Source organism: Furipterus horrens, unplaced genomic scaffold, assembly GCF_987537825.1.
Source record: "Furipterus horrens unplaced genomic scaffold, mFurHor1.1.pri manual_scaffold_11, whole genome shotgun sequence".
Lineage (NCBI taxonomy): Eukaryota > Metazoa > Chordata > Mammalia > Chiroptera > Furipteridae > Furipterus > Furipterus horrens.
Window position 1 is genome coordinate 97,645,119 of NW_028327181.1, and position 19,270 is coordinate 97,664,388.

At 59.4% G+C, this 19,270-nt stretch overlaps 1 protein-coding gene across 6 annotated transcripts in view; it reads right to left on the reverse strand.

Annotated features, from left to right (window-relative positions):
- Positions 1-11,235: 11,235 nt before the first annotated feature.
- SEPTIN9 (septin 9) overlaps positions 11,236-19,270 on the reverse strand; it is a 133,397-nt gene continuing 125,362 nt past the window's right edge. For all 6 annotated transcript variants that reach the window (XM_090292879.1, XM_090292881.1, XM_090292880.1 and 3 more), the window contains 9 exons: positions 18,456-18,647; positions 17,113-17,244; positions 16,672-16,753; positions 16,241-16,378; positions 15,938-16,055; positions 14,968-15,063; positions 14,711-14,807; positions 12,456-12,507; positions 11,236-11,587 (listed from right to left, as the gene is read on the reverse strand). In XM_090292879.1, coding sequence (XP_090149005.1) covers positions 11,458-11,587; positions 12,456-12,507; positions 14,711-14,807; positions 14,968-15,063; positions 15,938-16,055; positions 16,241-16,378; positions 16,672-16,753; positions 17,113-17,244; positions 18,456-18,647 — 1,037 coding nt within the window. In that variant the 3' untranslated portion in view covers positions 11,236-11,457. The remainder of the gene's footprint in view (positions 11,588-12,455; positions 12,508-14,710; positions 14,808-14,967; positions 15,064-15,937; positions 16,056-16,240; positions 16,379-16,671; positions 16,754-17,112; positions 17,245-18,455; positions 18,648-19,270) is intronic.

A 19,270-nucleotide genomic window follows, 5' to 3' on the forward strand; every position in this document is an offset into this window, starting at 1 on the left:
GCCTCTCATGAAACATCCTAGCACTTTCTGCGAAGCTCCCTGGGACAAAGGCAGCACCTGACACCATGTCAACTATGCGTCATTTATATCACGAATTTCAGCAGCTGGATACTCTGCCAGCTACGAACAGGGAGGCAGGATGTGCACATGGCTCATCATGAATGGTGTTCTGAGCAAATGCTTTAACCAGACCCCGAAACGGCCCACGGGACCCCCCAAAGCTAGTCCCCCTGACATTATCTCACAAGTCCCACTAGCTGTCTTTCCCGTGCCCTCACTCCAGCACATCACTTGCCATTTCAGCACGGGCTTTCCCCCAAGCCTAACAGCCTCTCGGAATATTCTCTGCAGAATATTTTTTTTAAAAATTTAAAGGATGAGGAATTAAGCCTTTTCTGCAACTCTTCAGCGATTCCAAATTGAATAAGACCGTTCTACCCCCAGTCTAACCCCACAGCCTCCTGGGATGCTGGCCTGCCACGTTCAACTTTCCAAAAATAAAAATAATCTTTTCATGTACTTACTTCTTATCTCCGCAGCTCAGCTGTGAGCTCCTTAAGGGGCGGGCCCAGAAACTGGCAGGGATACTTAATCTGGGGAAGAGCTAACGAAAGGAGCTGCCGGCCCGCCTTCCACTGAGGGGCTCATGAGGGGCCCTCACATGAGGTCCAGCCCACCAGAGGGCTGCCAGGTGTCATGTGAGGAAATGCCTTCGTCCCTGAGCTGGTCACGCTGACTGTGCACTAGGTGTTGACTATGCGCAGCAGTGACAAAGTGACAATGCGGAGTCCCTGTCCTGGGAGCTGGAGTCTGGGGAGGAACACAAATATGTCCAGTGAGTTAAGGTGTCGGGGGCAGGGCAGCATCCCCAGGAGTGCCCCCACACACAGGGACTGGGCTGAGGACCCAGCAAAAGGTGGCCCTGGAAACCGCGGGAGATATCAGCTAGAGAAAGAGCAGGGACCTTTTCCATTTGGCAAAGAATAGGAGGCCGTTTGGACATTTTTCCTGGGGACCCAGAGTTTATGCAAATGAACCCAGCCCAGAAATAGGAGGCTAATTGGTCCCAGCAGGTGCCTCCCTGGTCGGGGGTCAGTGTGCCCTTGGGCACCTGCGTTAACCTCTCTGTCCCAAGGCTCTCATGGGCTGTCCCAGCCACTCTGCTCAGAGCCCAGAGATTTTTACCTTAAATTTGCATTGAGTCCTTCTTTCTTTCTCCTCTCAAACTAATTCCCCTTGACAGGCCAGTCCTTAGAGAAAGCCACGCAGCTTTAAACCCTGTGGCCTGACCTAAAACCACCAGGACAGAGAGGCTGCAGAGAACACAGCGCCGAGGGCTGGCATCTCACTTGGCGCCCCAGCGACTCACCCAGGGTGACCCCACCCTTCCTAAGGCACAAAGGCCCAGTGCTCCCACGCTCTGTGCCACCCTCAGTAAGAGGCAGCACGTCACCCATCAGAGACCTGCGCGCTGGACTTCATTGTGGGAAATCGCCAGTTGGGGCGCAAGGTCAAACGTGGGCTCCTGCAGCCTGGAGGTCGGAAGCTGGCCTTCTGAGGCTGCCCCAAGGTGCCTGGCTCTTTTGGAAGGCAGCCTGGTGTGGCCCCCCGCATCTGTGGCTCGAGGGCCTGGCCTTTGTGACCCAGGGCACTTAAAGTGAACCTCAGTTTTTCTATCTGTAAAATGGGAATAATTCTAGGACTCCATCTATAGGGTAGTGGGAGGATTGGGTGGGATAATCCAAGAGTGCCTGGGTCCGCGTGGAAGTCTTCACCTGGATTAACGTCTTCCTTCACAGCACCAGCCCTGGGGGTGGCTCGTCTTCCCATGTCCAACAGAGCGATCAGAGCCAGGCCGGCGGCGGGGGAGCGGGCGGTGGACGCAGCGGCTCCCGCCATGGGCCCCCTTCCGACAGCCGGTGGAGCCCCTGGGCCCCTCCCCAGCGTAACGGCTTTAAGTGCGTAAAATGGAACACGGAGAATTGCAACAGTAACCGAGGAGACTGAATGCCAGTCCCCGAAACATTTGTTTTAAGGATCAGCTATTATAGGTGCTTCTTGATTAATGCTCCTTTGATAACGGACATAATTTCTAAGTAATGATGAGCACGAAGACGACTTTGAGAGGTTTGCAGTCACGGTGAGGGAGTACGGAAGTCTGGGGGCGCGTGGGTTCCAGGCTTAATGGAGGGAAATGCTCGATTTCAGGAGAAGATTCCGGAAACTAAAGATGTAAATTTGCCTCATCCAAACTCCTGGACTTCCTGAGTTTTCTCCATAGACCCCATGAGGTCCCTCAAGGCCAGGTTAGGGTCCTCAGCTAGTCTGGCCACTGTTGCCTCTCAGTAAACATGAGCCACTGTTATTTGGGGTTTAGATTTCCTCTGAAGGTCTGCAGAAATCTACTGGCTCGCTTCCTCAGTGGAAAAATAAATGCCCATCCACACTTGGGGAGTCCATGTTTTCCAGGCAATCGCAGGTGGTCCCAGGACCCTGACCTCCTTCCTAAACGGACGTCAGAGTCCTTAGCCCCTCCACAGGGTCTTTCCAAAGGAAAGTGACCTTGCTTTGCCCACAAGTACCCAGCACTTTGAAAGAAAAAGAAGAAAACAGTGAACATAGGAAGGAAGCATCTCTCACAGCCTCTGAAGTCAGCAGGGAGTCCCAGCCCCTCGTTTCCCATTCCCAGGTCTGATTATGTACAGGGACCCGGTCCCCGACCAGACTGGGGCTGAGGCTAGCGGAGGGCTGGAGGAAGGAGGGGAATATTATGGTGATCTTATCTGATTACACTAATTACTAATAATGGCCCAAACCAGGAACACGACCGCAAGCCAATTCATTTTAAAAGCTACATAATAGTGTTTAGGATAAGGAATTAATTTTTATAGCCACTGGAGCAGTTGGATTTCCACTGCAATACAGATTTATTACAAATTAAATCTCCCCCTCAAGTGCTTAATGCAAAGACACTGTACACAGCAGTGCCATGAGGGAGACCCAGGGCAGGGGTTTGAGGGGCTGCCACCCCTACCCTGTTGTATAAATACCTAGTTTATTTGTTGTGTAGAAAAAAAAAAAAAACCCGCCAGGTGGCTCGGTTGGTTGGGGCATCGTCCTGTGCACCAAAATGTTGAAGGTTTAAATCCCAGTCGGGCGTGGGGGGGGGACCGATCAACGTTTCTCTCTCTCTCCCTCTCTCTCTCCTTCCCTCTCTCTCTAAAGTCAATAAACATATCCTCGAGGGAGGATTCAAAAATAAAAATAATAACAAATGCTGCTTTAGGAAAAGACTGTGGAGTGGGGAGGTGGCCGGCAGGGGCTTCGAGTGTAAAAGCCGGTCATGAAAACGCCCTGGCGTGTCCTGTATGGAGATTCGGGAAGCCTTTCCCGCCCATCAGGGCAGATGTTTTTAGGGGCCTGGGACCTATCTTTAGAGGTCCTGGGGGCTCCAGCCTTCTGAGGGGACACCGCTCAGCCCGTAAGGGATTCCTCCCCAGACACACGTCACCCAGGGAGGGAGGCGTTTCCTGAGAGCCTGGGGTGGGGGGGAAGGACCCCTGGTTTTCTGGTCACTGGCTTTACTTATCTTTAAGGACAGAAACGCCGGAGGATGCTTTTGAAATAATAATAAACCAAACACACGATTCAAAGGCAGAGAGGACATTCCAGGAAGTTCCAGACTTGAAGGACTGTCCTGACAGGACCAGGTGGTTTCCAGGGTCAACCTCAGACGCCCCTTGAGGTGGCCAGGGGAGCAGGGGAGAGGGGGGCCCCACCAAAGGCCTGGCAGGCAGGGGGGCGGCGCCTCCGGCTCCACCTGCTCCCGCCCACCCTCCTGCTGGCTCATTATCAGCTCTTAGGGGCCGATCCCCCTCCCGGAGCGGTTTGGGGCAGCAGGGGGCGGCGGGGGGGGGGGGGCAGGCAAGAGACCGGTGCCTTCTGACAGGTGTCAGGTCAAATCACCAGCTCTCCTGAGAACATTTTCCTCGTCTGTCGCCCTTGCCTCCAGCCACGGCAGCGGTGGCCTGAGAGACAGACAGTCCCCCTAATGGTGCCAGGCAGGCGGCCCCTGCCGCTCGGCCCTCCTGCTCTCCAAGAGCCAGGAGAACCGTGACAGCCAAGGGCACAGTCCCTGGGGCCTCACCCGGCCTTAGAGCCAGGCACGGCGCCACATGGGTGCATCCAGAGAGGCCCAGCTGGGCAGGGTGGACCCTTCCAGGCAGCAGCGAGTAAAGGCGGGACCCAACTCCCACGGGACTGCATCTTCCCCAAGGCTCCAAACGGGTGGGCCCGTGGCTCTGCCCCCATTTTAGGGATTATTGTCATCCTGTTTATTTCACTTACATCATCGCTGCCACCTGGGCCTGCTGAGCTCGGCACCAAGACAGGGCGGGTGCATTCCGGCTCCCTGCACCCCCGGATTCCCTGGGCTCTTGGCCTCACCGGCCCTTGCCTGCTGGGGGTGGGGGGCTTTCCTCCCAACAACGGCCACAGTGCTCCCTGTCCCTCTGTCCCACTTCCCCCTGGGAGGCTGTGGAAGGAGGTGGTGAGGGGAAGAGGCTGGGGAAGGGGCTGAAGAAGGGAAGAAAGAGCAGCTCACAGTCATCAGGTGGGGCTGGGCCCGAGCCCCCAGCAAGGTTTCAGGTTCCTCCCACCCTGCGTGGGGAGGGCGGAGGGGGATTGAGAGAGAGAGAGCCAGCCTCCGGCGGGCCGCAGCCAGACTGCGTCTCTGTGGGCGTGGACTTGCAGCTGACCCCCCTGTCTCGGTGACCACTCCATGCTGGACGCCCCCTCCCCTTGATTTGTGTCCTCTTTCCAAAACAGCCGTGCTTTGTCTGAAAGTGGGAGCAAGGCTCCGGGGACCACGCCCAGGACACGAGGGGCTTCTGCATGGAGGGACTTGACTGAAAAAAAGAGCACTTGGCCCCCTTGGATTCCCCCCCGGACCGTGCTCACCCCCCACAGGCATTGTCTGGGCTCTGTGCAAAGCGGGCAGTGGGAGTGTGATGCCGGGTGCCCAGACACTGCCCCATGGGCGCACCGATGGCATTTGCCACCCAGAGACGCCTGGGTTTGGAACTGCCCTCCTCCCCCACCCCCACCACGCTGGACTTCAGCAGTGTTCATCTCTAATCCAAGGGCAACACCTGTGCTCTGCAGGTGCCCCTCTCCTCTCCCTGTGATTCCGCAGGCCGGTTGGCAAGAAGCCCGCACCTGCAGGGGAACGAGGTGCCCGGGCATTCTGCGGGGCAGCCGAGCGCCCACAGGCCCCCCCAGACACCGGGCCGGGGCGGTGGCTTGCTGCGCATTGCTGGCTGGATACATTCCCAGGAAGGGTCCCAGCATCGCCACCTTCTACAGGCGGGGGCCGTGGTGTTTCTGGGTGTGGGGGGCTTGTCACGGTAAGCAGGCCTGCACCCTGAGCCAGGGAGACGTGGGGGAGCGAGACGGTCTTGTCCTGGGGGCTCGTTGTGCCTGCTCCCGCCCAGAAAGCTGGAGCCTGTTACTGCTCTCTTGGTAGGATTTAAAAACATCCTTGTATATTTCAGGAGCATGAATTAAGCTCTGATGAATGCCATATGAATTAATTACATGACGATCCATGTGGGAGATGGAAGGGCATGGAGTGAGAGTCTGCGCTGTGCATGGGTGGGAGGGGCATGGAGGGAGAGGCCGCGCTGTGCACGCGGTGGGCGGGGCATGGAGGGAGAGGCCGTGCTGTGCACGCGGTGGGCGGGGCATGGAGGGAGAGGCCGTGCTGTGCACGCGGTGGGCGGGGCATGGAGGGAGAGGTTGTTCTGCGCACGGGTGGGAGGGGCATGGAGGAAGAGGCCGCGCTGTGCACGCGGTGGGCGGGGCATGGAGGGAGAGGCTGTGCTGTGCACGCGGTGGGCGGGGCATGGAGGGAGAGGCCGTGCTGTGCACGCGGTGGGCGGGGCATGGAGGGAGAGGTGCTGCGCTCGGGTGGGAGGGGCATGGAGGGAGAGGTTATTCTGTGCACGGGTGGGCGGGCCAAGGAGAGAGAGCCGCGCTGTGCACGCGGTGGGAATAAGAAGCTGTATGAACGCCTGGAGCCGGCTTCAGGCTCAGGTGTTTGAGCACGAACTCTCCCAGTCATTGGCTGGCCATTAAGCAACGGGGGTTCAGAGTGACCTCGGGGAAGGCGGGCCAAAATGTCAAAAATCTGAGCGAAGGCATAGGCTTCAGAGGCATAGGCCACAGAGCCCACAGGCAAATAAAAAAATTTTAGAAAAATGCAACATATTACTTAAAATGTTCAGTTTTTACCAAAAATTATAAAACATGGAAATAAATGGGGACGTGTAAGCTACACCCAGGGAAGGAAAGCCGTCAGTAAGGACTGGCGTGGAAGGACGTGGGGCAGAGGGGGCACTCATGTGCTCTGGGCCCAGTAAAGAGGCTGGCTTCGTCACAGCACCCGGGGCACAGGAGGTGACAATTCTCAGCAGCTTCGGTCCACATGGTGACAAACTGGACTGGGAGCTTGGAAGGCATGCCAGGGCAAGATCCGTTTCCGTTGGGAGCTGCCGGACATTAACCTTTTGAATCCCCGAGAAGCAGCACAAACATAGTCTGCGCACTTCCGCAAGCTCCACCGCTGAGTCGGGGACGGGGTGGGGGTGGGGGGCACATGCCAGCCTTCGGAGCATTCAAGACAAAGCTATTAGAGCTGCACGGTTTTTCAAAGAGAGAGAGAACAAAGAATGACGAGAACCCCCTAAATTACAAGTGTGGGTTACAATAATTGCTAAATTACAGAGCTCCAACTTTATTAGACACACCCCCCCTCAGCCTCCTCCGTGGTCAAAGGCTGTCTCGAGCTGACACAAGCCATAAAGCTCCGTGAACAGTCTGGCACGGAGCTGAGCGGGGTTCCCGGGAGCCCCCCTTGTGTATGAGACTGCGGCAATGCAGAGATTGGGCGAATTCCCCTGCAGGGACAAAGCCGCCCATGGGGAGCTTGGAGCTGGGACAGCAGCTTCGTCCAAATATGCAGAAGTGGCTGTGGCCCATGGCCAATGGGTTTGGAGTCCTGAGAATTTCTGCAGGGTCTTCCGAGGCGCTGAGGTCGGGGGAGCGACCCTTCATCAGGCTCATGTCCCTTGTTAGCTTCACTGCCTACAGTTGTAACTAAGGCGTCAAGCCTGAGTGTTGGGTCCTTTGAGAATCCCCTTCCTCCCTGCACACGGATGCTGTCCTGTGCTACAGCGCTCACCCCACACACACCCCAGTGCCTCCTGGCGTGCCAGCTACATGCAGGCATGTGCCACCTGCCTTTTCTGTATACACACACGTTAAATCTCTCACACTAGCCTCTTCTCTCCCAAGCACATAAGGGAAAGACCCGACCCCTCCGGCAAAGCACCTGGAGTGAGTGGTGAAGTGAAGCCCAGACCCAACTCAGCCGCATGTTGGGCTGGCTCGGCCCCTCCCACCAATGGCCCGATGGAGGAGCAGCAGGGCTTTTTCCAGGTGAAATGTATTTCTATTACATGACTCCTGAGTGAAGTTAAAAAATTATAAAGACATGCAAAGAAGCAGGAAACTGTGACCCACAATCAAGAGAAACATTATCAATAGAAGCAGACCCACAGATGGCTGAGATGTCGGAATTATTATTAGATAGGATTTAAATTATACTACAGTCATGAGAAGAGCAAGAAGTGTGGCAGAAGGGGCTGCAAAACGCTCAGCCGTCTGGCTGATTTCGGTTCCTGTTCGCTCCAGGGCAGAGGAGCAAGATGAGACCAAAGCAGGGTCTTTGTCTTTATTTCAGCTTCAGGACGTTGATAATGCCAGTGATGATGACAGTGATGGTGGTGGTGACAGCTAACATCTGGGGAGCTGTCCATCACAATAGTCCTGGGCGTTGGGTAGTTTACCATCATTTCACACATGGGGAGACTGAGGCAGGACCTACGCTAACGCACCCATTCAAAGTCACCCAGCTGGTAAGTGGCAGAGCCAGGATTCAAAGCCAGCTCCTAAGAACACTGCCCATTGATGACCTTTGCAAATAGACCCAGTCCGCGGGCCTGCGAAGGGTGGGTACCTGTCACCTGAAGACATCAGCCTCTAGGGAAATAAAATTCAGATAAGGAAGAAAACTCGGGGAGCCTGGAGCTGAAATTCTCTACCCTCTTTGTGGCTTCTTGAGGGTTGACTCACTGAGAACAGAACTACAGGAAGTTTGCAGACCGTGGGGGGTTCTTTCCCCTTCAGCCGCTTTGACTGCACTGATGGATATCTGGTTTTCATCACGGGGCTCTGCAAGCCTGGGTGTGGTAATACCGCGTGTCAACAGAGGGCTCATCTCATGACTTGTCACTGTGCAGTTGCAATGTCTGTGTCCCTCTGGCCTACTCCAAAGTGCAGCTGGTCCCAGCCCTCACCATCCGGGAGGAAACCCCAAACCCAAGCCCCAGCTGGGTGGGCTGTTCAGGCCCTGTGTGCTCCCCATACCGTGCACGGTGGGGGCATGTGTGCGTACTGGAGTCTCCTGTGTGCACAGCCCCCACACTCCCTACTCTGAGACCACACGTGGCCCAGGCGGGCGCTGTGTCCCCACCCCCGCTGGCTGCTGTGGGGTGAGAAGCCGTGGGAACCCAGCCAGGAAGAGTCCGAGAAGGAAGCAACTTGGCGGGGCCCGGCATGGGATCCAGAGTCTGGGCAGAATCCTGATTCTGAGTGGTGTCCACCCTCGTGGGGGGCGAGGCTACCCTCTCCTGCCCCCACTGGCCGGGCTTCCCTGAGTGTGCAGGGCAGGCTGAGCTCCACCCCTCCATGTGGCCAGTTCTTCTGGGGACTTAAATTTCTTCCTGGGATGGACTCTGAGGAAGTTATTCATCCGGGAGATGGAGGGACTGTGGCAGAATGGGGGTTGCCACTTGCTGGGGGTGAAGAGGGGTGGGGCTGGGGACCCCTGTACAGTAGGACCTGAGGCACATTACCTCCAAATTCCTCAGCTGCATACACTGGGGTCTGCATGGCTCCCACCCCATCTTCCTGCCCCCTGCACCACCAAATCCATGTCCCCCAAACCAAATCAAGCAGTGGAAAAGCAATGGCATAGGGACCGTCGTGAGAAGGATAACAACTCCCCCTCCCCCATTCGTCGGTGCTGGGGGGAGGGTGGCCAAGCGTTTCATTTCTTTATGGTGGTTTTCTTCCTGGCATTTTCCACATTGTCTACGTTGTATGTGCTACTTTTGTCATTATAAAGTTGTGTTTAAAATGGGAGAGGGAGGCATCCATTAAGTCAGGATCCAAACGGAGCCCGATCGGCCGGCCTGTTTCCATCTGGCTTCCTCCCAGGTGGAGCCGGCGGGCCACGGGCCCTCGCCCAAGGAAGCAACACACACAGGGCAGGGGCTGGGAAAACTCAGGGCTGCCTGGTGGCTCCATTTTTCTGGGAGTTTGAACCCTGCAGCCGAGCAGGGGCAGTGCCCTGGGGAAGCCCCGCCCCCCGCAGGTGCAGAGACAACCCCACGCGGCCGCCTCCGGAACTCCAGCCTCCTTGCGGCCCAGTTCTCAGAATTCATGAAATTGGCATGAAATTATTGTCAAACACCGAGCAGTTCAGAGGCTTCCATCCAATGCCCTTAAACTTCCAAGGATACACTAACGGAAGCAGGTCCCCAAGGAAACCTTTCGAAGGCTCCTTTACCTTAAACCAGAGTTCGCTGTTTGCTCTTCAATCCTCCTCACAAATGAGTGCTTCTAAGTCCCCGAAGACCCAACCACCGCCCCCCTCTGCACCCCGCAACACCACCTAACCCTCATCAGGAGGCCCGCGCCTCCTCTGGGGTCAGAAGAAGAACCTTCACTCCGGAGCCTTGCAGGTTTGCATTTGGAACATTTATTTCAGGAAATACGTTTCCAACACTTTGTTATTTATACAAAAAGAGACGAATTTCTCAGGAGGCACATAGCAAAAGGCCACTGCGGAACACATCCCTGTGAAACTAACGATTTTTCTGGCTACAGAGAAGGAAAGCAAAGGCGTCCCGGGGCCGGGCGCTGCGGGGCCCCCAGCAGCATGGAGGCTGGCGGGTGTGCCCACCAGGGAGGCTGCCCCAAGCTCCGGGCCCCGACGCTGGAGGTGGACACACCCTTCAAAGTCATGGTTTTGGCAAAAACATGGCAAGTCGGCAAGTAAACTGTTTGCTAAGGGGACCTTCCTCTGGTAACGTGCAATGTGATGACTCTCATGTATGTGCATGCACACATATGTACACGCAAACACACACACCAGGGCACACTGCAGCCCCAGGTCTGTCTGCACCTTCTCTCCCACTGCTCTTCTCACTGGCTGCAGGAAGTACCCCTGGGGTTTGCAGGCAGACCTGCAGCCCCCTGCGTCTGCTGTGTATGCAACCTGACTCCTGGCCTTTCCCTCGTTGGGGGTCTTTAAAATGGGCCCTGAGGTGCAGGGATCCAGGCACACTTAGGGCAACAGAAAGTCAGGCCCGCCTGGCCTCCCAGCTCCCCAGGCCACAGAGCAGCAACGGCCCGGCCAGGGGTGCTGAGTGTGCAGCTGGGGCGGCCAACTGGACCTCGATTTAACCAGAGCGTCTTGGGCCCAAGGGATGTCCAGTCAGACAAACACACAAACACACGCTCAGCTGCAGAGGGCAGGGCAGGCACCAAGGCCCCTCGGACCACTCTGAACATCTGAGCCACGGCCCACACAGCCCCCCCCCCCCAACCACCTTACTCAACTCCCCTACCAGACTCACTTGCTTGGACCTTCCCAAAACTCAGGGGGTAGGGGTGGGGGTGCATCTCTTTTCTTCCTTTGAATCCTCAATCAAACCCCACTGCCAGGGAATGACAGGGAGATGAAGACACACCTCCCTGCCTCCAATCTGCCCCCATTTCCCAACTGAGGGGACAGCTGGGAGTCTGGGCTCTAGTGGACGGCTGAGATAAAGGCACTTTCTGCTCCAGGATGAGCTCGCAGGTGGGTGGACGGGCGGGCGCCCACCCATGGGCCTCCCCATGTCTAAGTGATTGGCAACTTACATCTCATGGAATTAACTGCTCTCCCCTTGCGGGGGATAAGGGGGGCTCTCTGAGTTATGACCCACGCTGTGTACGGAGGTGGAGACAGGAAGGGGCTCCATCCCGCCTGGGCACAACCCCGCCTGCACCAGGGGCTGACTGCGAGGGGGTGTGGGGGGTGCCAAGGGCACGAGGCTGCTCCTCCAGCTCCCCAGAGCCGGGCCTGGGGTCAGGGTGGGCGTGGGTTCAGCGCGGCCCAGCCTTTCCCGGACCCCAGGCCCAGCCAGTAACAATCACACTCGGGGGACGCGTGATCTCGTCCTCGGTGGTGTGGTAAGAGGCGGAGAACAGTGACGGACGGAGAAAATGGTATGAAAGAAAATGGGGCGAGTGGGCGGGCTGGGGGGACGGAAGAGCCTGGGGGCGGGCCTACATCTCCTGGGCCCCCTGCTCCTTGTCCTCCACGCCGTTGGCCATGTTGTTCTCGTGCAGCCGTTTCACGCGGTAAGCTTCGAAGTGGATGCTGCTGGTGATGTCTTTGATGTTCTGCATGTGCGTCCTGGGGGCACAGGGAGGGCGCGAGGGGGCAGCGCGTGAGCTGACACTGGGCTCCCGCTGCTGCGCTTCCCCCGTGGGTGATTCAGGCCCAAGTGCAACCAGGCCTGGTCTCTATGGCAGCTCCAACCCCTCCCAGGACACCTGTGTTCTAACGTGCCCCCCTTTCTGTGTCAAGCCTGTGGCCAGTCCAGGGATGGGGGCTGGGTGCAGTGTCCTTCCTCCAGCCGAGAAGCGCCAGGCTGGCTGCTGGGGGTGCTGGCAGGTAAGGGGCAGTGGGCGATCACGGCCCCGGGGGGAGTGCTGGTCAACCCTGCTGGTGCTGGGCTCAGACTCCCTCCTCTGCCGTTCAGCAGGACAGAGCAGGACAGATGTGGAAAGGGGGTTGCAAGGGCCTGCGGTGGGTGTCTTCCTCAGCCAGGCTCTCCAACACATGTTCCCAACCTGGAGGCCCCGAGACGCCTCGTCCCTCCTCCTGACTTCGTCCTGAACATCCACCTGCCTGCTGGCTGAGAAGCGGGAGCCCCCTCCCCCCCCCCCCGGAACCCTCTCAAATGGGTTGAGGAGGGGCTACTCCTTGTCAGGGCTCAAGGAGACCAAGTGGAACACTCGGCCAGGTCAAAGGGTGGGATGGGAGCTGGGGAACCCCGAGTGCTGGCACTTGAGACTCCTGGGGCCCTGGATCTAACGGCTCACCCCGGATCCGCACTCAGCCCTCCCCACCCAGGTGGCTCAGGTGGTGGAAAAGGATCTTCACTTCTTGCTTTACTGCCAAGAAGGCAGGTCCGCCCCAGGCAGGGCAGGCAGACATAGGACTGCGGTCCCGCCCCCCCCCCCACGCCCCCAGCACCCCTGCACGGCCCCGCTCTCACCTGATGAGGAGGTCCCGAAGGTAGGCAAACTCACAGTGTGTGGTGTTCTCAACTGAGGAGAGGGAGAAGGGGCTGTAAGGTTGCTCGGGGACCCTCCCCCGGCCCTTCCACTTCCCAGCCCCAGCAGCTCTGGTGCCAAGGAGAGGTCCAGCAGGTGGGCAGGGGAGGGGGGAGCCCCCGCTCCACAGGTGAGCCCTGTGCACTGCGCAGGCCCCGGGCACGGCGGCGGAATCTCTGGTGCCAGCACTGACTCAGCTCCCGCTCTCCAGAAAGTTCTGGAAAAGCGGGCAGATGGCACCGTAAGCAGGCCAAGAGGCAGCGAGAAAGAGAGCCACACACAGTAAGGGACTGGTGCTTCCTGGCCTCTCTGATCCTCAGTTTCCTCTCCTGGAAAATGGGGGTAATAACGGTCACCCCATTCTCAGGGACACGAGGATGGAAGGAGCTGCATGTGAGCTTCCTCACCCTCACCTTCCTCGTGGAAACGCTTCAGGCGCCTTCCAAGGCGGGTAAGGGGCACAAGAATGCGGCAGAAGCCCCGAATAGTGCGCTTGCCAAGGGCGCGCACAGAGCGCACATCCTAAGGCGGGGCAGGTTTTCTCCGGGGTCCCCATAAAAGGCTGCTGGGATGTAGGAACTGCCCCCTTGCCACCATCCTTACAGTTCCACGGGTCACACTTAATGGGGTCGGCACCGGGCCCTTCCCAACGATTTCCCCGTTTCCGTGACTGGCTGCGGCTGGCCCCGTTGGCCACCAGGGGCAGCAGAGGCCCGTCAACCACCGCCCCGCCCAGGTCCCCACCGCCCCTCCATACCCCGGAGGTCTCCCCACTCCAAGACACGCCTTCGTAAAAAGGTTCCTGAACAGCAAGATTCCAGGGAGGCCGGAGATGAAAGAGGAGGGAGGCCGGATTGAGGCTGCCGAAGTGGGCAGGGAGGTGGGCGGCCCTCAGGGTCCCTGGACGAGGGGGCAAGGGAAGAAAGGCACCCAGCCTGCACCCCACCAGCCTGCACCCCACCACCAGCCCCTGCGCGGGCACCTGAGAAAGGTCGCCCCCTCCAGGCGCGAGCCCAGATCAGGTGGGCCCGCGGATTCCAGAGCCTGGGCAGGTTCTCTGCCCCTGCAAGGAGGGACCGGCACAGCTCAGGGAGCCCCCCAGGGTCTAATGTGAGACCAGCCAGCCAGCCAGCCCGGGGCCGGCTCAGCCTGGAGCAGGGGTCCTTATCGGCAGCTTCTTCGAGCATCCTGGCCCACAAGCTCCAGCAGTCTTTGGACATTCTCATTTTACCGAAATCTGGAGACACTGCACCCACTTTATGGATGCTGAAAACTGAGGCCCTGGGGGACCAAGGCACTCACCCGATTTCAAAGAGCTGGGGCTGCAGCGGGCGCAAAGCACTCTGCTCCCTTCTCTACCAGGCCTTTCAGCCAAGAAACAGAGAGTAAAGTGGCCCATTTTAACCTGTCTTTTCCCCTCTCCATTCTATAAAGGGAGGAACAAAGAGGAGAAGAAAGGAAATGCTCAGTTCACCCCACCTAGAGTGTTACCACCTGCAGCAGGTGGAACTGTGTCCCTAAAACTATGCCCAGCTCCCAGCCCTCAGGACTTGTGAATGGGGAGTTATTTGGAAAAAGAAAGGTGGGCCCTAAAGCCAATGACTAATGTCTTTAATAAGAAGAGGGGAAGACACACAGAAGGCTGAGCAGAGTGGAGGGATGCATCTGCAAGCCATGGACACCAGGGAGGGCTGCAGCCGCCAGGAGAGGCCTCAAAAACTCTCCCTCAAGCCTCCAGAAGGAACTGACCCTGCCGACACCTTGATTTTGGACTTCCGGCCCCCAAACTGTGAGAGAATAAATTTCTATTGTCAGCCACCCAGTCTGTGCTGATTTGTTACAACAGCCCCAAGACACTAAAATGTGGAGGTCCTGGGAATTTTCTGAGCTGGACAGAGCTCCAGCCCAGCCCTTTCCTAGGCCCAGAGAGGTGGTTCAGTTTGTCCAGGGTCACACAGCTGCCGGACCCAGAGCTTCGCAGTGCCCATGTCGTCCTCCCCGTGAAAGTCTCCCCGCCTGCGGCAGACCCAGTGCTCCACACGCTAATGGCTCTTGTTTCCCCAGGGGCCCCTCCTGGTGGCTGGGTGGGGGGCAGAGCAAGGGACGAGGTTCCGACAGCGCCCAGCTCCAGGCAGGGCCGAGGTGGCTCTGTTTTGCCGATCTGGGCGGTGGCCCCGGACGCCGGCAGGACGGTTACCTTCTATGGTGCCCCATTTGGTTTTCCTGCCGAGGATCCTCTTCCCGTTCACTTGGTACTCGTGGTCGCTGCCCACCACGGCGAACGGGATCATCTCCTGCGGGGGGGGGGCAGGCTGAGCTTGGGGCCCCAAAACCGAGACCCACTGTGGACACCTGGGCTCCCACCCCACGCTCATGACTCCAGACCCCTGGACAGGGCCGGAAGACCCCACCCACACCCTCCAGCAGGGCCGGGGTCCAGGGTGAGTCACTCACTCGGAACTTCTCATTCACCAGCCGGTCCTCAGCGTCCTCGTCAAACTCCTTCTGGGGGTACACGTCGATGCCGTTGGACAGCAGGTCGGCGGTGATCTGGGGACCCAGAGGGGAGAGGTGTGGGCACTGCTCTGCGACCAGCTGGACCTGCCCCAGGGTGTCTGCCCTTTCTGTGAGCTCCACAGTGTTGGTGGCCCCAGGCTCGGGGTCACGGGCGGGCTCTGGGGAGCTGGTGGCCTTGATGTGCTCCAGCTCTTGTGCCTTGAGCGGAGGAGGGGCAGCTGCAGACCTGGCTGCCGGGAGACCTGCAGCTGCCGAGGGACCTGGGTGGCTGTACCCAGTGTCTCCCAGTCTTCCCGCTCCAGCTCATCACCCCCCGGTTGCCGAGCCAGCCCGCCTTGATATCTACCGAGCACCCCTGTCATGGCAGTCCCATGTGCCTGCATGGGTCCCTCCTGCAGCCCAGTGCATGCCTGCTGTGTTCCACTGTCACCTCCCTTTGCGCCGACAGGTGCCCAACACAGATGTTCAATTGCTACATCCCCGCACACAGCCATCATTTCTGCCCTGAGCACACAGACCCGTGCCCCTGTGCAGCGTGGGCCTTCCGATTCCTTTTTCCTCCCCCGACACACCCACTGCAAGGGGCCTGTCCTCCCCTAAGCATGCTGGGAAAATCGCAGGCACGGGGAATGAGGGGCAAGGGCCTCCTCTCTCACACCCAGGTGGCCCTGTTAGGAAGAGGTGGCCCAGGGTGGCCCTCCAACCCAGACACCCCTCCGCACACAGCTGGCATTGGGACCGCAGCAGAGAAGGAAGAGGCGGCCACCTGTCCCCGGTGCGGAAACAGCCCTTCCCAACTCTCTCTTCCATCTAATAAAAACCTGGCGTGTTGTGTCTGAGGGCCCCTCGCTGGCCCTGCTCAGCCGAGGGGCGGGGGCTGGGGGGCCGGGTGGCGGCAGAGCCCTACCCGCTGTTTGAAGTAGACCCTCTCCTCCAGGGTCAGCGTGTCAGCCTTGGCGATGACAGGAACAATGTTGACCACTTTGCTTAGACGCTTCATGAACTCGATGTCCAGGGGTCTGAGGCTGGAACGGAGCGACGCGGGTGAGAGTGTGGCCAGAGGAACGGGGACGGGAAAGAACAAGGGTTGGGGGTCACCCGCCTCAGGCCCAGATGGAGCTCAGCTCTCCACACCCAGGGTAGTCGGGGTCACACGCAGGGTCTCTGTCCCCCACCCCACCCCCGCATGAGGCCACACGTGCGCACGTACGAGTGTCCGGTGGCTGGGATGAAGTACAGGCAGCAGTGGACGCGCGTGTCGGGGATCCGCTTCTTCCTGTTGATGTTGACCTCCTCCTGCAGGTACTTCTCGTACTGGTCGTTGATGAACTTCATGATGGGCTGCCAGCTGTGGGGGAGGCCAGTTAGCCGGGGCCGCTCCCCAGTCCCCCACCCACGTCATCATTCCCAGATCTCTGCCCAGGCTTCCAGCGCACGTGCTGGGGCGTGTGACTTTCTGAGCAGGGACCACGGCCTCATCTTAGACCTTGACCTCAGAGGTGGGTGGGGGAAGGATAAGATTCCCAGGGTGATTCTGCTTTGGTCCAGAACCTGGGACCCCTCAGGGTTTAGCAGCACCCCGTTAGTGCTCTTCCGCCCAAAGGAGCGGCACCCCCATCCATGGGGCGCCGGGGCCCTCACCAGTTCTCATTGTTGATGTGGTCCCCAAAGCCTGGTGTGTCGATGACCGTCAGCTTCATGCGGACGCCCTTCTCCTCGATGTCTGCAGGGATCACAGGCACCCACTGAGCTCAGGGGCAGGCCCAGGACCCTGACACACCCAGTGGGCTGCACCCCGGCTACCTGGTGAGCCCTGCCCCAATGAGGCCCACTTGGGGTGCCCCAGGGTGAACAGCAGAGACACCCCAGGTTGCGCCAGGAACACAAGTCTCCACCAGCAGAAATCCCACTGGGCAGCCCCGCCCACGGTTTCTGGTGGAAACTCAGTTGTCCCTGTGAGCTTGGGGGTCCCAGAGAGCTGGGCCTCACCCACGACCCACAGCTGGCATGCCCGGCGGTGCTGCCGTAGGCCTGCAGCTCAGGGGCCGGGGTCCCGGCGCAGCGGCCCCGGCCGGCGCTCACCGTGCGTGATGGACTTGATCTCGATGGTCTTGGGGATGCGCTCCTCCGCGGCGGGCTGCTGCACGGACTTGCGGCTGATTTTGGATTTGAAGAGCGTGTTGATCAAGGTGGACTTCCCCAAGCCGCTCTGCCCTGGGGAGAGAGTGGGCCATGGGTGGGGGTCGGTGGGGCCCTGCGACTCAGTCATGTCCGGGCACCACCCCCCGGCACCGCTCAGCGGCGGGGCTCTGGGTCAGGGAGAGCTGGGCAGCCGTCCAGCTCCCACAGCACACGGCTGGACCCCGTGTCTCTGACCACAGGGGCCCAACCACCCTGGGCAGGTCACAGGGCTCCCCCTGACAGGGGCCGATGCGCCAATGGGGGGCTGGCCCCTCAGGTGCAGCTCCTTTCTTAGCTGTTGTGCATACTGGGCTCCGCACACACGCCCACACACACGCATGCACTGCTCACACATGCCCCCACATGCATGCGCACATATGCCTACACACTGTGCACACATGCCCACACGCATGCACTGCGCACACATGCCCACACACATGCACTGTGCCCGCGTACACACGCACCCAGACTCGAAGCCCCACTATTCCACCCCTCCCTGCGCTGAGGTGCCTGAGGCCACGCTCACCAGGAGGTTTTTAAAAATGACATTGGACTGACTTCCCAACTTTGATAAGCTTTCAAGGGAAAGTGTGGGCTCCTGAGAGATAGGAGGCGGGTGTCGGGAAACCTGGCCCCACTACTTAGCAGCCTGGGACCGGCCCTGCCCCGCCCCCCGCCCTCTGCCCACCTGCTTGTGTCCTGGCCAAGCTCAGGCCAGGACCTACGTCAAAGGTTCCAGCCACAGCCCCTGACGCCTGGGAGACGCCACTAGGACTTTTCAGTTTATCCCACTGTTACTTTTACCACCACCACCATCATCACTTGAGTACCCACAACCTCCCTGCTCTCCTGGGGTTGCCAGGAAGCCTCCAGCCAGACCTGCTGGGTGTGGGGTCAGCGCCGCACAGGACTAGAAGGTCAGGGCTCCAGTGGCAGCAAGGGGGACACTTCAGCAGACGCTGCAAGGGGACGGCCCCTGGCCAGAGAGCCGTGGCTGAGCGGGCGCCTGCCCGGCCAGCACTGCCCTTCCTGAGCAATCCCGGGAGCTCTGGATGGAGGGCAGGGCCACAAGCCCACTGAGGAGCCGGGACCCTCGGGCAGGCACGCGGATGAATGCATAATGCCACCTGCAGGCCAGGCCTGTCACCCGCTGTTACAGGAGAGGAGACTGGGCCCAGGGTGTGACTGGGTCCCCCAGAGGCGGTCCCGGCTCGGCTGAGCGGCCCCCGGGCGGTGCGACTCACCAACAACCATGATGTTGAACTCGAAGCCCTGCTTCATGGCCTTCCTGCGCATCTGCTCCAGAATGGAGTCGATCCCCACGTAGCCGAAGTCTGCGGGGGCCTTTTCATTTCGCGGGGAGGGTGTCTGCTTGAGCCCGGAGTCTCTGGGGGTGTCGGCCATGTCACCAGCGCCGCCGGGAGCTGCCTCGGGGGCTGCAGAGAGGAGAGCAGAGGTGTCGGGGTGACAGGCGTCATTCACAGGCGCCCGCCAAGGACCTGCATCCTCGGGCGGCTCCAACCATCACCCCACTTATCAGGTGGGGAAACGGGCACGGCTGCCCCAGGGATCCCTGAGGACACCTGGAGCTGAAGTCCCCTGCCACGCAGTCTGGCCCACAGAGCACCACCCCAGCCTCTCAGACTGTCTCCGGGGCTGTCCCCTACCTCCCCATCACCTGAGCTTCGCCCTGGAGTACTGCTCACGGGGGGCAGTGGCCCGGGTACCCAGCTCCCTCAGTGGCCTCAGAGACCCCACAGGTCACACAGCTCAGGCCAGGACGGAGAGGATAGCCTTGTGAAAATGGAGGGAAGGGACCCACACTTGTCTGTCCTGCCATTCCTGGGCGAGGTGCGTTTAGTCCCAGGTACCCACCGACATGCTCCCCCGGCAGAGCCGTTCTGGGGTGAACCACTCACAGGCATAGCCCCGTCCCCCCACCCCCCATCAACTGGGTCCAGGCGGCCACTTTCTCTGCCGGCCCCACCCCACAGGCCAGGGCAAGGTTCTGCTTTCAGGTCAGCGGACGGGCAGACAGGCAGGGCTGAGCTTCTCAAAC